We start from the raw sequence: 21,111 nt of genomic DNA on the forward strand, positions 1-21,111 counted from the left end.
TGTCATACTGAAGGTTGTGAATAATTTTTTGGTAGCTGAAATAATGAGAAATAGAGGGAGATATGTCCATTCCTGATAAGACTAATGAGAGTGAGTTTATCTTGTTTATGTGTTTCTATTTTATTATATATATTTATTTATTTGCTTCTTGTTTTGTAAGGTGCCTGGACCGCTTTGCCGCTATGCTGTCGGCAGTATTCTGAGTGAAGGAGAAAACAAGGTGGATGAAGAGCTTCTGAAGCGCTATGAGACATCTGGCTTTAATGTCTTTTCCTTTCCTGAAGTCACACATGTGGTTACTACCTCATTCCCCCACAGGACGTTTTTGTCCATCCTCTTGAGCGTAAGAAAAGTCTACCCACGGCTAGAGCACTACATCAAGGTATTTTCTGTTGTTTGGAATTATTAGTGTATAAGATACATTTTGCCAGAATAATTGATTAGTGAAAAATGATGAGTTACGGTATGATGATAAATGGAAAATATATTTAATTCAGGAAAATAATATGCAGAAAATACTGTATAGTTTTATATGGAGATATTATACAATTAAAGAGGCTATGTTCCATGTTTATCTTAAAGCCAGGTAGCATAATGTGTAAGCACCAGAACAGTGACTCACTGACTGTACATCACTACATCTTTTACATACAGTATATAGCATCATGAGCATTAAGCTCTTCACACACGTCCCATGTGCCAATGTCTTGCCAGCACATTGAGTCAGTACACTATAATGTATTATTTAAACGTATAATTAATGAGTACAGTTCATAGATATACACTGTTGGTATTGCAAGCTTTTCCTATATTGACTCACGTCCTGATCATTTATAAAATATTTTTCTTCCTTTCTATTTTTTCTTAATGAAACATCATATAAGGAATGGATGGAATAAATTACCATTATTAGCTGTATGCTTATACTAGTGCACAGTAAAAGAAATGTGGGAGAGTGTGTGTGATAATGAATCACCTCAGATCTGAGGTAGGCTTACTTCAAACTGTACCAAGTAAGATCAATATCCAACCCCATCACATGCACTTCTGAGTCAGACTGGTCGTGTTTTCAGGCAACACAAAGTTAAAATATATTTTCTGAAAAGTTGCACACATCAAATCTTTTCATTATAACCTCAGGCCTTCTTTGCGGCATCCCCTGGGGGCCTGGAGGCATGTGGATAGTACAGCAAAAAGATTTATGGTGTGGAGAAGAGAGACACAGAGTGAACCTGAAGACAAAGGAGAAAAAAGACATAAAGAACAATTTGAGCTTCTTTTAGCACTTAATGATAAATGATCTCACTGAGTGCTGCTTGAGGGATGCTGGGAAAGTGAGTCATTGCGAGAGCAGCAGAGAGAATGTGAATATGGTGTAATTGCGAAGTGTGCTGAAACAGGTGGCAGCACCACAGGTTGTCTCGATCACTCGGCTTCTTCTGGAGGAATGTGTTTGTGTGTCCTGTCTGGCTGGCTCTACCATCTGCTTGGCCACTGTTTAAACCTGGCTCTTCTCCAGTGGCACTTAGCCTGTCTGAGAGGTCAGCATACACAGTCTGGCTGTAGTTAGTTGCGGATCTATTCCTTCATATTAAAGGTAGCAATATTTCTCACAAAACACTACTTAGCCTTTGTGATGCAACAATTTCAGAAAGGTGTCCTTTCATGTTTAGGATTTTTAGGCTACTTAAACCTGCATTTGAAAAGAACAGATGTATAGGAATTTATAGTGCATTGAGTTTAGCTTCTTGTACTAAATACCATAAACCGTGAAGCTTGTTTAACACATACAAGCTTTGTGGCAAGTCTGCCTATTTGGGTAGTTTTCAGTCCTCATCTATTATTACCCCTGCAGCTATTATTGATATGTGACAATTGAAAAGTGCAAGTCTGTATTGATGTTTTCTGGTAAAGGGCATAGTTAATATTTCTTGCAGAATATATTCTCAGACACCTCTGAATGTTTATGTAATTTATTTTCCTCTAATTTAGTGGATCTGGATCAAAGTAAAAATGTTATGCTGGGTTCTGGGATTTCTGGTGTTGCACAGCACAATTCAAACAAAACCATGAAATCCTTGGTGAGACACTTGTTTCCAAATGCTGTGGTGAGAGTCGGTTTCACTTGCAATTGAATTAACACAAATGACAGCTTTGAGTGTAACTTGCTGGCTGAGCAGTTAAATGAATTTGCAGTTGTTAGCTGCTCTACATAGGTATTTAAATACAGATGTGTTTTCTGAAATGTCAGTGCTGCAGGAAGGCTGTAATTCCCCTGCAGTTTTCTCATCTCAATAACACTTGAGTCATTTTTGAAAAAAAACCACATTAAAATTCAGTTCTTCTGAATATCTTGTGTCCTGCGATAGAGTGATTCAGTTGTGCTGCAGTTTTCACCCAGAAAACACATTTACAATTTGAAACGTCTCCATGGGAGTGCCTCTTTTACTTGAAGCTGATAAAGGACTCTGAAGTGTCAGTTAACTGTAAGAAAGAAGAGGAGTTGGGTGCCATTGTAAGCATTAATGGGTTTTAAGTATTACTTGACTTTAAAGGTTATTTTAAAAAAAGTAAAAAGTACTTCTAGAGAGGGATGCTACGACGGCGTATTAGGGCCAATGTAAGAAAAAAAAATACTGACCCGGAAGAGGAGGGGGGGGGCAATATTCTGAGATTTAAAGTCGTAAATTTACGAGAAAAAAGTCGTAGATTTACGAGAAAAAAACTCGTAGATTTACGAGAAAAAAACTCGCAAATTTACGGGAAGACCTCAGATATTCTCTGACATTAGGCTATAAAGTCGCAAATCTGGAGACACGCTGCTTGCTGTCACGGTCGCCGTGGAAAAGCTCATCAAGTTGTGACAATGCTGTGAAGAAGATAGCACCGTTGATAACATTTCCTGCTTCAACCTCCCGACCATAGTCAGGGAGCGCAGAGGACGAGCTACGGTGCTCGTGGTTAACCCCCACCGTCACAAACAGCTGGAGGACCAGAGCACTTTCCTGTCCTTGCAGGGCGGCAGCTTTGTGCTCATATTCTTTACGCTGTACATATACTTCTTGTTAATAAATCGCTCCTCTCTCAAGCTAACAAGTCATCTTCTCTTCCACTCCTACACTGCCTTCCTATTATAAGGCATATAGGCCTACAACTCTCATAACACCGTGATAAAAACTAAACTTTAAACAGTTGCTTTTTATCCAGTTTACAAATATGTAAACTGTACACATAAACCGTGTGCATGTATGCATGTATGGAAACGCGACATAATTCCATGACCAGGAAAAACGGATGCAAATTTCTGAGTTTTTTTCTCGTAAATCTACGACTTTTTTTCTCGTAAATCTACGACTTTTTTTCTCGTAAATTTACGAGTTTTTTCTCGTAAATCTACGACTTTTTTTCTCGTAAATCTACGACTTTTTTTCTCGTAAATCTACGACTTTTTTTCTCGTAAATTTACGACTTTAAATCTCAGAATATTGCCCCCCCCTCCTCTTCCGGGTCAGTATTTTTTTTTCTTACATTGGCCCTAATACGCCGTCGTAGGATGCTGTTGCTTCTGTGTGGTGCTTTTTGTTTTCCCGCACAACTTTCTGTTGTTTTATACAGAGCATAGACATTGGTTCATTGGCTACCGTACATTCACTGCTATCTAATGGTATAGATTGGTATTACGCAGGGGTACAAGGTATTACTACAGACACCTTTGAGATAACATTATAGTAAAGGAGATCCAGTTTCCTGAGTTTGATGGTCACATACAATGAAAGTAAAAGTCAATAACATAAGCTGTTTGTAGCTCACGTAATGTTCATCTAAAATTATAAACAAACATTACAATCAAGTGATCAAGTTAATTAATGGTTTCTGTCCAACAATAAACAGTAATATTTAAGCGAAATAAAGCTCACATTTGCCAGAGGCAGATAAACAGTGTAAGTTCTAAAAGGGTTTCTTCCAGTGAATAAAGTATGCTGCTGATGGCTGACACTTTAAACATCCCAAGTGGTGAGACCTTTTCAGACATGCTCATCAGCATTTTAGCATGCCTGGCCTGTCATGGCAGAATGATTTCTGTCTATCAGACACTTTGAGTTGCTGCCCCATGGTCAACCCTGATATTTGCCTTGTCAGACTATCGATCGGCCCCAGTGTTTTTCTTCTGTGCCTTGGCTTTTTACTGGTGGGCTACAACACAGACACCTTGGCATCTTGAGATTTTGTACGAGCACGGTGGCCAGGCCTTCAGACTGGATTGGGGACCAGAGTGGGAGGATAATATTGCTGACATTCACAGAGATCTGAAGGTTCGTGAGCGGCAGACGATGGAACATTTGTTTGCTTGAGGGCACTGAAGATTCTTGCCAGCACAGAGGTTCTGGACTGAATATAAAGCACATTTTCTGTTGTTCTTCAGTAAAGGCCTTTTTTTAGCCACTGACGTACATGGTATGGTAAACATGAAGTCTTCCTTCGTGCCGTAGGAAAATGAAGCATCAGTTTTATGACATAAGGTGCAGCCTCTCACAATTTTTATTCTTGTCATACATGAGGAAGAATAATGCAAAGCAGAGCACAGATGCTAGTCCGCAGGGTCTGTTAAACATGCAGACTTTTAAACTAACTGTGACGTACATTCAGAAAGGTCAGAAAAGGTTGTTGGGTTTGTATGCTGGACAGAGACACTGTCATAGATGTTCCAGATTATGTAGAAGGGAAATCGGTTTCAGTTGGTAGACTTAAGTTTTCAAAAGAACTTATTTATATAGGTTGTTCATATATCTTTTGTCAGGTTCATCTGTAATTCAAGATGCCAATGAGTTACCCCGACAGGAACTGTGCTTTTGCACCAAACAGTTCCCACTGAGGGTAACTATGCACACTCCCCAAACCCTCCATACAGTCATACAACCATTAGGAATGCTGAGATTATAGAACAGCCAGCAGGCAGTTGGTAGAGCATCGTACAAGAATGTTGCACAAATAAAGCCTTTTTGTTCCATTTCTACACTTTCTAACAACATACACCAATGTGCATTTATGCTCAGTGTATGGAAGATAAGGACAGCCAGTCCATTTTTTCTTACTAATGTAAACAGACTAACACAGTTTACAGTTTACACAGACAATGTTATACCAGTGCTTATACTTTTTTTTTTCTAAAAAGGAGGATGTAGTTGGTGCCTTTTGTTTTCATCCTAAATCACTGAAGTTTCCGTTTATGTTAGGAAGGTTAAAAGACACCACAAACTGTATTGTAAAGAATTGACATTGTCAGTGTCTGCAATGTGAAAACATAAACAAAGGAACTATATGTTCCAACAGCTACAGGAGCAATGAAAAAGGCCCTGCAGTCTGAAAGCACCTTTATACCGGTGTTATTCTATAGGTGCAGACTGTTTTTGTTTCCATTGTGTTGTGTTCAGCAAGGCAAGGAGGAGGTGATGTAATGAGTCTGTATCACTCAAATTCTCACCATCCATTGGTCAATTTCCACCATTTCCTCTCCATCTCTTTGTCTTTTGTTTTACAAGAATGGAAGTGGAATTTTGAGTTTAACCAATCAGCATCAAGTCCTTTCCCACAGTTATTCAGGGCCACTCTGAAGCACCCATCCACTACAAAAACACAGCAAACAGGGCTTCATGATGGTGTGAAAACACGCACAGTTTGCCACAGAACAGCCCATTTCCTGCAGGGGAAAAACATCTGATATCTAATTAACTATCAGAAAAGCTTTGCTTCTTTCTACAATATTGCAATGCAAATAAAAGCTCCAGAGAGTCACTGTGTGATGTGCAGTAACATGTAATTATGTAATTACACGCTTACAAGTAGAATTTACACAGTTTACCAGAAAATGTGTGATTTATGGTGAAGTCTCCTAAATAATCTGTGCTATTTTTATCCTCCTGTGTATGATTCTGTGCTGTATGAACTGATTGTATATGTGCAAATCTCCCCGGTATCTTGCTGTGAACTTTTGTGAGGAGTCAGTAAAATTAAATTAAAATTACAGTTTGATAGTTTGATTTAACAAGACCCATGCTGTTTCTTAAGTACAAAATGTTGCTTTTATTTCCAACCAATTCATTAAAGTAATGTAAGTACGTCAGTGGGTCTCTTTTGTATCAAGTATGTTGCATCACGACCCTGCAAGCTGACTCTTCTGTCAGGAGCCTCGGTGGAGTTTGCCAGTCAAATGTTCAAACATGGCTTTCATCCTCCGGCAGCTGGGAATCTACTGTTGGTGTTAAATGTCACATCTACATATGATTGATCTGATTTAAACTTTACTCACTGTTGCACTGTCGCTCTGAATTAAGATCAGGCGGTTGGGTGTGATTACAATTTAAGAACGGTAGTTATTTTTAAATATAGGACAAATGGTTTTGTGCCAGTGGCTATTGTGTCTTGCAGGATGGAGAGAAAAAAAATCAAGCAATGCTTAAAAGACATACGCTGTCCACTGTTGATGCTATCAGTCTGTGATTGTGTTATTGTTAAATGTGCCTCTCGTTTGTCCTGATTGGCAGGTCACCACAGTGTAAATATGTCAGTGACTGGAGAAGTTCTATAAAGAAGAAATTGGCAGTTTGGCATAGTGCAGCTATAGTGCCTCAATCAAGTGTAAGAAACTGAGCATTTACTTCACATATGGTGTTGTCTCATTAGCTACTGGCTGTGGGACAACAAAAACTAATCCTGTGAAAATGCCCAGATTTCTGGAAACATTTGGATAACTGGTCGGGGTAAAAATAAATATACTGGAAACACTTTTAGCATTGAAGCTATTGCTGATATTTTTGTGATTGGATAATTTACCACTTTGAAGTTCAAACATCATGCACAAATTGTAGAATTCGTAGCTCTATTAGGACAACAGATTGAGTTTAAAATACTCGTTTAAGACATCAGGTCAGCTCTTATCTCTGATATGGCTCTACTATAATAAATACACACATAAAAACACTTATACACACATGCATGTTCTCTGTCAGCTAAAATATTTCAACAATTTGTTCATGTCTTTTGTTAAGATAAGCATGCAAATTAAATGAATTTGCCCAAGTGTCCTCCAGAGGGATTTTCTGAAAAGCAATCCAAGAGGCAATTTTGAACTATTCAAGTATGAGCGTGACAACAGGGTGGTGGTAGAGGGGGGGCACCCTAACCACGGTCTGGGGGTTTGGGACTTCAGTGAATGAGCTAAAGAAAATGGGAAAGATAAAAAAATAGGCTTAGGACTTAACAGCTTTATTCAGCTCAGTGGCTTTCAGACAGTCCTTGTTCATTTGTCAGGGTTGAATAAGTCTGTGTAAAGAGTGTTGTTGCTTGAGTGACACCTGGATTGTTCATACTGGCAGTGACTACTGTCACTCATTATGTCCTCAGACCCTTTGAACCATTTCCCCCTCAGGGCTTTAAAATGAATTGTAGACTATAAAAGGTTTGTAGAGATACTACGTTCCATCATCCCTACTTTTATGTGAAGCAATGGGACGTTGTAGTATTGAGGAAGCAGCATTCAACATATTATGTGACAAGAAAAACAGAATAGAGGAGTACAGCAATGATATTATTAGACAGAAATAAGAAAGATGGATTGCTTTGGAGAAGAGGGGTGCTTGCCTCTGATGGAGTGCTATCCTCCATAATTTTACAGATTAGCTGCAGCTTCAGGACATGGTCATGTTTTGCTGTTGCTTGAATGTCACTCTGCTACTGCCGAGAGCTAGTGTTGGCACCTCAGTGCCCCATGAGTCACACATGATGTGTTTAACAGAAAAGACAAGTGGCATGTTGAAGGTTCTCCTTCTTGTTTATTTATTTGCTTTTTTGTTTTTTTATATATAAATAAATAGTCTGTATCTCAGCAATACATCCTCTGGGACATTGCTTGAGGCTGAAGCTAAAAAATTTAAAAACTAAATTAAAAAAATCTTAGTGTGCAGATTCAGAAACTGTTAAGAGCTCGTTTTGCATACATTTTATAGATATGATCAATTTCTTTATTGTTTTAATGATGCATAAAAACATGACTTTTTCCTCTCTCTTGTTAGTTATTTTCTTTGCCAACTCTATCACACAATATCAATGCAAAGCGGTTCACATATGCTGGAGGACAGTATACTTTTTCCTCTGGACCTACAAGTTGCATTCAGGTGCATCCTCACTGCTGCAGTTTTCAAATATGTGAAGTTCACATGTGGCAAATGGAATTAATTGGAGGTGGTTTAGAAAAAGCACACGGTTGACATTGCATGTCAGGACAAAAACTAAGCCATGGCTTCTAAGATATTTTGAGTCATAGCTGATGGCAACTTTATAAAGCCATGCTGAGTGACAAGGCAGGGGTTTTTTTCTTGACTTTCCTGTGTGGAGGCTGAATAAATTACATGATTGTACCATGAAGTCTTATACAGAAAATGTTAAAAAGCTGTTGCACAGTAAGAGCTGTGGGTGAAGGTGACTGCTGGAAGTTAAAAACATCAGCTTCTTTGATAGTTTAGCATGAGGCATTTGGAGAGGATTATTAAGCTTAGGCCGATGAACAAGACGATATTGGTATGTATTTAATAATAAAAATGTAAATGTCACAGAATACTGTGTAGAGCAGACTTGTATAACCTGCTCCTCATCTCTGCATGAGGCTGGCCACTCATGGTTACAGTAGCTGCTGGACCTTCTGTCATGAATTTTGCAACGAGTAAGCAGTGTGAGAGCATCCTATCTTATGATCATTGCATAAGAGTATCTATAAACTGATTAAAATGGTTTCTGAAGACAAACAAATGAAGGCACACTATTCTGATCTACCATCAGGTAAATATTAATGTCTTTTCAACTTCCTGGGTTAGAAGCTTCCCCCCCTCCCACATTGAACACCAAAATGTCATATTTCTCAATTCTGAAAGTGGAACCGAATGATGAGTTTTTTCCCATGTTCTATTTGCTACATTTCCTCCTCTGCTTCAAGCGTTATTCAAGATAAATTTGCTGCATATTTCTTCATATTCACTGAACCGTGTCTTCAGCGATCTGAACTCCCAACATGCCTCAACAAAGATGACCAGAGTGACCCTCAAAAGGGCTAACAGAAATGAGACAGTTCTACAGACATGTTAGCACTTGCCTCCTCCACTCAGTACAGTCGCTGCATGTATACTGTAAAAGTGACTGTGGCTAAACAGTGAGAAGGTGCAATGCACTGGCTCTTCTTCTCCAGTGAAATCTTAAATTTAAATTTGCAGCATTTTTTTAAAAAGTATTTACATGATTCATTTTTCATTGTAATTACATTACATGGAGATTGTACAACATTTCCACCACCCACTCAGTCTGATACATGACTCGTCATTTCTCTCCGTGTTACTGCCGCAGTCTGTTGAAGCATTGCTGTCGAGGCGTTATTACCACTACTGCTAAAGGGCATATATCTGTGGCAACCTAGGCGTGTTTTCTGTGTGACAGACTACCTGTCTGCTTCTGTGCAGAGGTGATTCTTCTTGATCTGGACACATGCATATTTATTTATTTATTTTATTTCAGGGACAGTGCATATTAATTAACATTTCTGTAAATATGTTAGCAAAAAGGCTAGAAGAGCTTTTCTGCCATCTAAAATCACTCCTCTGGTGCCCAGATATAGTCACCATATTTGTTATGCTGTCCCTAAGTGCCTCTTTACATACTGTTAAAATATATCTTCTTTGAGGCAAAGAGCTCTTTGGCGTTGTCTCCTCCGTCGACTCTTCTGGCTTTACACTTGAGAAAAATGTTGTCTTTCTTTTGTCTATCTTTGAATTGCTGCTCAAGTGGGAAAATTGCTGCCAAATGCATTTTTTAAATTATTATTTATTTGTAGTGCCATTCAGACAAGTAAGAAAAAGCAAACCTCTTCCTTTCCTAAGACAGAAAACTTAAAAAGTCAATAAATCGAAAAAAAAGTGGTGGTCAACATGGGTTCAGTAAATGACTGGATTAGGTTTGGAAATGTTTAATCTATTTTTTAGCAGAACGCAGGTATGGTAATTGTGTGTGATTAAACAAACACCTTATTGTTTAAGCTTATGTTGAATGTAAAACAGCAACATGTGCTCATTAGCTAACTTTTTACGAATTCATGTTAAAGGGCGCTATTCAAATCTATTCAGACTGCTCAGAACAGCATTTAAATAATAGTTATTCCTGTTTACTGTTACTCTAATTACAGAATTGATTGATTGATTGATTGATTGATTGATCTTCAATTGCGATTGTGTCTTTATTCAACTTTTAAAACTTAAAAAAACACACATTTACCTGATATATATCATGTTTTGATCAGAACTTGTAGCTTACAGTGAGTGCATATAAAATCTGGGCCACAATGTTACAACAATAAAAAACTGAGCAGAAAAAAATGGTCTTTTGTAGACTTAGAACAAAATAATGATGTAGATTACATGTATTATATATAACATTTGTTCCAGGAGCAGGGAGGCTGGAGGGACTGGGTTTTGTAGGAATTACTTGTTGTAGAGCTCTAAAAATACAGTTTCATTTATTTATCCAAGGGCATGTCCAAGGTCCCGTACAGATGTTGTCCCCATGATATAGGAAGCTGGATAGCGAGGACACTATAACACAACCTCCTTTTCACGTAGACCATATCCTTCACCAGTTGCCTGGAGACATTCTGCAGTGTGGCAATAAATATACAGCAGGAGAATGTTAGAGGAGGACTAAACGCACCAGTGTGCTGTTGTATAGTCCCTTTCTAATCAACTAAATGCATTTCAAACTTTTGTTGGTGCCATTTGAAATTTGCACATATCAGTTTAACAAAGCCTACAGTATCAAGTGTGTTTACCTGTAAATTCGTTAAATTAAATAATTAAAAACATAGCAGTATCAGTATTCACTGACCTCTCGGCACAGGCTGAGCAATCTGCAGAGCTCGTGAAGGAAAACACTGATGGTGATAATCACAGTCAATATTCTTTTATTTATACATTTATTATTCATAACTTACTCTCAATACCCAGTCATGGATAACAAGAGAAGACATTTCTTGCCTCCTTTGACAACAAGGTCAAAGCAATATGAAGACAAAATGATAGATCCAGTTCTGCAGTTCTGTTTTTTTTCCCCTCTCCCAAATATTAAAACAATTAAATCAAAGAAAGGTGAGGCCTTGCTCCTGGCCCATGTAATTTCCCACATCTCTTCAGTTAATAATGCTACAATTTAATAATGTTTTCATGTCACAGAAACATAACCGCAGATATCTTGCTGTCTAAAAATAATGGCATTTTTCTCCACTGTGGACGATTGAAGAAAAAAAAAAATGACCTCACGCTGACCCTGTTACTTTGGAATGCCTTAAGGGATTCAGAGTTCCTGATACTGCAGGGGAGGAGTATGAAGAAAATCAAACAAAAAATCAATAAGTACACTATCCGCAATCCCCTGCCCAATTACACAAGCCTACCGCCAACAGTTTTCCTCATTGATTCCTCTGGTGATCTAATTATTAACTTCCCCTTTGTCTTTGGTTCATAAGACACGGCGATACTTAGGGTCATTATACAGTTAGGCTTGATTGGTTTTATTGTTGTTTTACCCACCTAGAAGTGTCTGGAAGTAATACTTAGTGTGGGTGCACCAATAATAAAGGTGTCATTGTGCATTGAATCTCAATGCAGTACAGATAATTGTCTTTGGTTGCAGTCATCAACAGTATGTGCAGCAGGAGCCTCACAGTGATCTCAAGTCAGAAATATGAATGAAAATTATTGCAAATATCCAATATTAGTAGTAGTGTCTGAATAACAAATCAGCAGGTGTTTAAATTCATAGATGAATGCATGTAGAAGGAGTATGTTTAAGATTAAGAAGTTGTCCCATAATGGGGAAGTTGCTTTGAGGAGATTTGTCCTTAATTAATAAACAATGTTTTTGCTAATTAATCTTATTGTCAGTCTTCTAAACAGCTATTGGCATTATTGAAAAGCACATTATGTAAAAGTTAGCAGATCAGATGTGTGGGTGGCGACCCAGTTTCAGGCCCCAATTGTGACACATCTGGCTCCACTGGGTACGCTGTCCAACACAACAGACCACAGTCACAATGTGCCCTGATATATTTTTGTTTACTTGTATTATTTCATCTGCCTCTCTGTACAGCTGAGGTATGAAATTGGGGTCATATTCTAATATGTCTGGGTTGAATTATCTACTGTAAAAAAACGAAACAATGAAACCACATCTACCAATAACAGTGGCTTTAGGGACATTTGAAGTTGTTGATTGATTGATCAAAATCTTCATTCATATTTTAAGCTAGAAAGAAAACATATAAACTACAATCTGTTCTGCTGAACGTACAAACTGTAGTGTGTGGACACTTTTAGTTGATTATTAACAGCATACTGTTTTGTCTCCCTCACTTTTCTGGCCGTCATTGTTAGTCTTCACAAGTGCTCATCACCTCCCCACACGCACACTTCCTGCCAAAGAGCAGTTTTACTTTTGCATTAAGAAAAAGAACATTTGTGCTAATGCAGATTCTGTTTCCCTTTTTCACAGAATTCATCTAATGTAGGATTCATTTTTAGTAGATCTTCAGTGGGCGAATAACTATGGCAAGGAGACAGTTACAAAAGCAGACGAACAGATGAGTCATTCTGGTTTGAGCCTGAAAACCTGATACTTTCTTTTTAATTAAATAAAGCAATGAACAGCATGTCACAAAAGTGCATGACCCAATAAACAGGTGACATGGTGGAGAGAATGGTTTCCAAAGTCACGGCATTCCTCGGCTCATTCATTGGTCCTTCCTGTTTCTGTTTCATTTTATTACTAACTGACATGCCTGTTGCATTGAAGGATTTGTTCTTAGTCTGTATTGCCATTTTGTTATTGAATTCTCTGAACAGATGTGCAGTTTTTCACCCGTGGACACAGTATGGGGTTTGTATAAAAGCAGTGATAGAAGAATATGATGCTTGACTTTTAGTTTATTGTATTCTTAGAGGCTTTAAAATCCACCCCTACTCTGCTTTTTTTAAGTGTGCCATTAGTCTTGTTGTTTCACGTCTGCAGCACTGCATTTGTGAGGTCCTCTTCAATCCTTCTCCAACTAGTCAAATCAATATTTTGTGCATCCTTTTGAATAATGCAAATTAAAGACCTTTTTTTTAACAAATCAGGGTTTAGTAAAATATTAACACAAAGCCACAACGTTTCACTATTGTACCGATTCTGTGTCTGCACTTCATCTCCACATTTGATCATTTATTGATACGATCTGAACTGCAAAATTAAACTTGTGTGTGTGTGTGTGTGTGTGTCTGTGTGTATTTATACACATCAATATGCATTATGTAGCACACACTGACTGGATCTGGCTGTTGAGCGAAACCAATGAGAATACACAGATGTTTCTGAAGGAAAAATGCACCAATAATTGATGTTGCTGAAATCACTGCAACTGACAATGTTGTTCCTGCAGACAGCAGCGAGAGGAACGTTGCTGCTGTCATAATTGGGTTGAGACAGATGGTGATAAGAGATGATGGGATAGAGTTTGAAAAGAAGTCAGCACTCCTCACTAAAGAATCTGTCTTGTGCATGTCTGTTCCTTCTACAAGCCTGATTATCAGATTTGTGCAACGTTCCTCCACTCGACAGTAACTACCTGTCAGCACTTCCACTTTGCTTGAATGTGAAACATCAGAAGGGGACACAGAGACTTCACACTCCCAGGAACTGTCAAGAAACAATCAATGTTCAACTCTCAGAGATGTCGTGAAATTGCCATAAAAGATTTATAATCTAAAGTTCCTCTGCTAATACAGGGTGCTGACGTAAATGCAGAGGTCTTAATAATGTGGTACTTTAGGAACACTGTTTTTACTTTGGTTGTGTTGGCTGGTTTAAATTCTATGCAGTTTATTTAAAAGATTTAAAAACATCAAAAAAGTAATTGTCACAAAATGCAACCCTAAACCTGAATATACTGTTTTAAAACATCAGTAAATAGAGTATACCTTATTAAAGCTGTCCAATCAGACTTAACCTGAATTGACTTGTTTTGTATGTTTGGGTACATTAGTAAAAAAAAGTGTGAATGCTAAGCTAACTAGCTTTAAATTGCGCCACATTGAGCTTTAAAATTATAAAGGGTGGTTACAAATATAAAGTAGCATCTAATAATAACATAAAAGTTTATTATTTTAACATATTTTTTTGAATACTCATGACTGCACTGCTGTGATTTTTCTCATATTGCCTGATATTTAACATATGCCAAAAGGGGAAAAACAGTCAATACTTTTTATGACTGGAATAAAAACACATTGTGTATGAAAGGTTAATGAGCCCCCAACAAGTGGAGTGCTGTCTGTCATGTGAGTCTTCTGCAGATAGATAGATAGATAGATAGATAGATAGATAGATAGATAGATAGATAGATAGATAGATAGTGTGTATATATGTGTATGTATATCTATCTATCTATCTATCTATCTATCTATCTATCTATCTATCTATCTATCTATCTATCTATCTATCTATCTATCTGCATATGTGTATATATGTATATATATGTATGTATATATATGTATATAAGCCGAGGCTATTGTCTTCATAAAGACAGATCGGTGGGATCTAAAACATGATGCATGTGGACTTCAGGGGTGAAGCAGTGAGGTTCCCACACATGAAATCAAATAATTTTCACCCCTGATGGAAAGAAAGGAGACTTCAGGGATCAGTAGCATGTCCGTGCTTGCGGTGCCCCTCTGCCCATTGCACGTTCATGTATGTTCATTTATTTAGGAACACATGTTAATTAGGTGTTGGTGGAGTTCATTTTAACATTGACAGGAGCGACTTTGCACCCTAGCAGCTTTACACACAATTTAATTCTTATGGAGAAGTACTTTGCAAACATGATGGTAAATAAAAGCAATAATAACACTCATGTTTGTACATTAAGTATTGGTTTAGCTCAAAATAAAGACTACGGAGCAGCTAATTGTCATTTTAGGCATGACACTGATCTAATCATGATTATGTCTTTTCTGTGCTTACCTGTAACCCCCTCAGGAAAAGAGGCTGTGTGCACACCCATTCCTTGAAATCTACAGCGAGGGTCAGATCCAGTTCATGGTCCCGTTGGCTCGGCAGGGAGATTTTTATGTGCCTGAAGTCCGGCTGGTGGAAAGAAGGCTGTCAGAACAAGAGGACTCTCACAGTGACACAGACATCTCAGGTAAGTGAACCTTTATGCTGTGCTGCATAAGCACACAATAGACACTGTTGTTGTGCTTGCAGTATGCTCAAGTATAGTGGAAATTTAATCTCTTGAAAACTAAAGGGTTAATGGTATTATTGGAAAATGGATGCAAATTCAGCTTCAGCTAGTGAAAGCATTTAATTATCAAGTCCAGAGGAAATGATGCATTTCTGGTAAGCAAATGATGTCTTAACTCACATCATACCATTTACATTTATCCAAGCAACTCTTCTTCCACACAGTTTATCCCTGCTTGCCTCAACTAGGCCACCACCCTCAGTTCTAGTTACTTTGTGTACCAGTAAAAAAATATCCTCCATGAGCCTCACACCACAGGTAGTCAGTATGCAGCCAGCATTCCAATCCATCTCAGCACTTCCTCATAATGTAAGATGTAGTTCAGACCACAGGTGCAGCTTTACGGCACCATAATGCACTGAGCTGAAGTGACCTTCACAATTTTCTGTTCTACCTGTCTGTTTAGCTGCTAATTGTTGCACTACTATACATAGCTGCTCTCTTTTCAGAGTATAAGCTGTGAGAGAAAAATATAATGATATAACCCACAATATAAAAAGATTAAGATTAAGAAACCTTTATTAGTCCCACAATGGGGAAATTACATAAAAGCTTCATAGAGATACAGGAAATTTCAGAATCAGGTGATCTGGAACATCTCTCTGTCAGCATTACTTTCTAGAGGCCATGCATGTTAAGGCACTTGTGTTTTGGCTTTTGCCTTCAGCCACAGTAATTGATGCTCAGGTGGGACCCAGGGGAATCAGACCCTGTTTCTACTGCTGCTTTGTTTATGAGCAGCCCCACACAAGCAAACTGTGATTGACACCTCCTTAGGTGTTAATGAAAAGCCCAGACACAACAGCCTCTGGTGGAGGTGCGCTGCCACTCACAAGAGTGGCTGTCCGCACATATACAGACACCATATGGAAATCACTGTAAGAGAAGCACAAGCACTTAAATCCAAATTTACTTGACAGTAATGTGTCCTCATGAAACATAAAAGCTCATGGAAAGACGAATAAAGTGAGTTTCATCATGAGCCCATGAAGCTGATGATAGCAGCTTCATAACGCTTAATTGCTACAGCTTCATGGCAGAGGCCATATCTTTGAGTTCAGTTCAACAGAGCTAGACCTTGTGATGAATCCAAATATAGCTCCACTGAAAATAAAAGTAAAAATAACCATGAAAAAACACATCAGAATACAAACATGGCAGTTTCTGTTGCACCTTGGGCTTAATGTTAAACACATGGTTGTCTGCAAATTGGCACTTATGTTGTTATTTGTTAACTTTCATGTGAGAATTCATTAAATCTGTTTTATATCATGTAGATGTAGATGTCTGAGATGAACTGTCGGTCAGGCAAAACAAGCAACGACTGCTTTTTTAACTGTACTTTGTCATTTAATGAGCTAAATGTTAATTAGTAAAAAAAACAAAAAAACACCTTTAGCTATGTTGCACCTAAAATATTATTTTGCTAAATAATTCAGAAATTTCTGAATCTGAAAGCCAAGGATACCTGAAGTATTTAAGAAAGCTTTTCCACCAGCCTTTTACTCAGCAGCCTACAGAGCAACTAATGTTCTCCGTCCTCATGAATAAATGGTCGGCAAGAGTGCAATTTTGATGTAATTGGCTCCAAATATAAAGTACATATGTGATTTTTTTTCCATCCCAAGTACATCTTTAAAAGCACTGAGTCAGAGTTCAGTGGAGGAATCTTGACGACACATTCTCTTCTCTTTGTTATCAACTTGTTACCTCTAATACAGTGCTGCAGCTGTTGTTGGGTGGATATCCAGAAAACATGCTGGTAAAGTCCTTTACCTAACCATGTTTACTTGCGAGAAGGCATTTTAAAAGTTTGTTGCTATGACCACTAATCCAACAACCATTGTAAATCCCAGATTGTCAAATGGTCAACAGTTTAATCCAGCTTGTATAAAACGATTGTGACATTATTATTGAAATGTTTGATTTGGAAAACCTTCCTTTCAATATTGTTTTTTTTTCATTTGCAAAGTGCTACAAGTTTGATATGTTTGTTTTTGTTGTTTTTTATATATAAATGTATTATACTAATAATGCTCTTATGCTCTTTATAAATTGAGTGCTTATCGTTTTTCCAATTGGCTGAAGCTCGTCAATAATTTAGAGAGATTAGTACACCAAAATACATGATAAAAAAGCTACACAGCATTACCACAATGGGTTCAGCAGCAGAATTTCAACAATTCTACTTACTTACTTAAAGAAGAGTAAAACTGAGCAGTGTTGACAAATCCTGAGCTCTTCATGTGTTATGGGAGCAGTGCAGAGTGGAAGTGACATTCAGGTCCATGACTGTGAATGATAATGTGACAGATAGCTGTGCTCCTGTCACACTGAAATCAACTCAGCCAGGTCAGTGGTGCATTCAGGCTACTGGAAGCTTCTTGGCTCCATTGACCCCTCTACCTCTCCTCACTCGCCGCCACCCAGTATTCTCCACCCTCCATACTAATCCTGTCTCAGTGACCAGATCAACCCATAAGCTTCTGCAAACACGGCTCCTCACTCTGTTAGACAGCAGTCTAAAAATCAGCCCATCACTCTCTGATATGGTCCAGCCTGTTAAAAGCGGCTTTATATTTTGTATTTTCTGCAGGACATAAAAGAGGTTAGTATCACTCTTTTAGGCACTGATTCATAAAGAATATATTTTATTTAGAGCATCACATTATGCTATTTAATATCATATCACAACCACAACTCTAGATGTATCATGTGATGGGCTTAGTCTTTATTCTTCACACTGTTTGCATACTTTGTGACAGGAGCAATAGAAAGAGGTCTGCTCTGTTTCCAAGCACACTGTTACCATGTTTACACTGTGTCTCGTACTTTGTGTGAAGGTTTGCACGGAAAATAGGCATTACATGGATTAGTCTGCAACAAGCCTCTGATCTCATCATAGTGAAGATTTATCATTTACATGCACTATATTTACATCAATGTAAGAGGCCACTACACCCCTATGTTGTAGTTTTCCTGGTGAGGACTGATAGCTGCTTAGCCCTGATAACTCCAATGTGTAACAATGATCTCAGCCCACCTTTACTAAAAAATTAATACTTATTTTAAGGCAATCAAAGTGACGGATGTTTATGCGTAGCTATGCACCATGCAACTCAAGGAGTTTACCTAAACCATGACCTTTTCATAAACCTGAGCAAACAACAACTGAATGTGGGGGAAAGTTATGCAGTGGTCTGACACTGCATGAAGATGAACCCTGGTCTTAAGTGTGTGTTAAGAATGTGTATGCTGCCATCAGCAGCCTGAATCTATATTTTTGGGAATCAATGGTGATGGAAATCCTGTCATTTATGTGCGAGGATATTATACATTACGTCACCTGACCACATACAAGTGCAACTTGCTTCCTATGGACTCAGAAATTGTTGCCACATTTTTGTCTTGGTTGAACTTTAAGCATCATCTTGTTAATGTCAGTGTCCTCGTCCTCTAGGTCTTCCTTTGAGTCTCACCACTTTTTGCATTCTACGTTCCGTCTGCAGTCATTCTGACCTGCTCACAATAATTATCGTGCTGCACATTAAGAACATTAAATCTTATCTCACTCAAACTTTGCTGCATCTTTCTCTGTCTCATTCCATTAAGGGATCAACTGTCAATCAAGAGGTTTGCACTGTTAAGAGGCAGATGCCTGAAGTCACTGCTGAACCTCTCCAATGAAATGCAAATTTCAGCTAAAAAATGAAGATGTCATACTTAGTGTGTAACTTCCAGTCCAAATGGGATTTTTCTTCCCCGCTGACTGATTAAATTTTGTGACTTGCTTTAGGGCTCTAACCAGCAGTTGAAAACCAATCCTGTTGCTCTCTCAGATCCCATTATGCATATTTTTAATGTTTTATTTAATTTCGCTCTTCTCTCCATCAATCACATGCACATGAGGTGCGTGTAAATTAATCAGCTAGAGCTTGTGGCAAGATTCACATTTGCCAGTTTTTATTGAATTTTAAATGCACTTTTATAAAGACAAATATAAGTTCATTCTGTGCTGTGCATTGTGTCATCTCAGATGTCTTTCTGCAAAGCGTCTCTTACAGTAGAATCCAGAATAAAATCATCACAGTCTGTTGTATGCAGCATCAAGGATAAATAATGTATGATTCAATCATCTATGCAGCATACATTGCAATTAATTTAAAGTCTCATCATTCAACACTTATTCAAACTCCACTATATACTCAACCCTGGACCTACTTTGATATTCTCTGTCAACATTAAGTCATTTCCTCCCCTTATCTTTTCTGATTTCATATTTTGGGGACGTGCTACACAACCACAAGAGCCTTTAGGTCCTTTACGTTTTTAACAATATTGTTGTGCACTAATATGACTGTTATTTAAAACACACTTCTTAATAATGAACATTTCCAATAAGATTCATTTTGTGAACAGTTTGAATCTTGCACTGTAACACGTCTTTTACTTGTAGTGCCAGAAATATGTTAACTTGAAATCACAGGTGTGCTGTTCAGATTGTCTCTGGTGTGAAGGTGTTTTTTCTTTGAGGTTTAATGAGACATGGAGAAATATCTTGTTTTGCTTCTCTTTTTATGTCTTGACAGCCTCTCATAGAATTTCCACTTCAGTATATCAGTCGGCTTTTTGCTTCATATGTATACAACTAAAATGTGACATAACATTAAAGACCAACTATAATCTTTATCTAGCCCCCTATGCTGTTTTATAAGAGGAATGATTCCCGAGTGAAAATCTGCAGCATTGTACCATAAGCATGTCTCTTTACACATACTTTTTGTGGCTATATTGTTGCATGATTGGGTGACGAGTTGTGTGATATCTGCTAGTACATCTTCTATGTTCTGTTTTGACAGGAAATAGCAGGAAGCACAAGAAGCTTAAAATGTGAGCTAATGCACATGAAACAGCATCAAACAAACACGCATTGCTGTATAGCTTTAAATGCAAAGTTACTGCATGTGTCATTAAAAGTCACATGTTATATATTGGCATGATGTCACGCTGGTCATGTAGCAGGTTCTGCAGCAATGACATCTTCATCTTCAGAAACAGGTAATGGTCTATCCACCATCCCATCCCAGCTGTCAATGGGTGAGACCCAGGGGACACCCTGGGCACAGTTGACATCTGTTCTAACTGTATCTTTTTGATTGTTTAACCCTGTATTTGTCCCAAGGTAAATACTGTGTAATAGTGTGACCATTTTCTAGTGAGTTCACCAGCAGCACATTTTGTACTTTCTGGAAAACAGAGGCCATCACTGCAGAGTCTGTCTGCAGAGATATTTCTGATTAGTCAACTCTGGTTGGAAGCGTTTGGAGGACCTCTTATTCATGAAAAAAAAGTTGCACTTCTAGTGCTTTAGCTCACAGACCCGTTTATATGTCTTAAACTGTAACATATTCATACAAAACAGTGATGCCCCACAGTGATTAGTCTTTGACCTGAGCCTCCCACTTTTTAAATGTATGTATGTATATATATATATATATATATATATATATATAAATATAAATATATATATATATATATATATATATATATATATATATATATATATATATATATATATATATATATATATATATATATATATATACACACCTGTAATGTGACCTTAAGCCTCGATGTTTTAGCCCACATTAGACGTTGGTTCTTGGCATTTGTGTGCATAACCATCTTCATCAGGCATGCTGTTAATGACAGGCTGATATCGATTTTGAGAAGAGAGTTGA

At 37.8% G+C, this 21,111-nt stretch overlaps 1 protein-coding gene across 1 annotated transcript in view; it reads left to right on the forward strand.

The window, feature by feature from the left end:
* Window positions 1–21,111, forward strand: part of tex264b (testis expressed 264, ER-phagy receptor b) — a 29,300-nt gene that overhangs the window by 5,184 nt on the left and 3,005 nt on the right. The window contains exons 2-3 of the mRNA XM_028406675.1: window positions 161–382; window positions 15,103–15,268. Of these exons, the coding sequence (XP_028262476.1) occupies window positions 161–382; window positions 15,103–15,268 (388 nt within the window). The remainder of the gene's footprint in view (window positions 1–160; window positions 383–15,102; window positions 15,269–21,111) is intronic.

This window comes from Parambassis ranga, chromosome 5 (assembly GCF_900634625.1).
Source record: "Parambassis ranga chromosome 5, fParRan2.1, whole genome shotgun sequence".
NCBI classification, from domain to species: domain Eukaryota; kingdom Metazoa; phylum Chordata; class Actinopteri; family Ambassidae; genus Parambassis; species Parambassis ranga.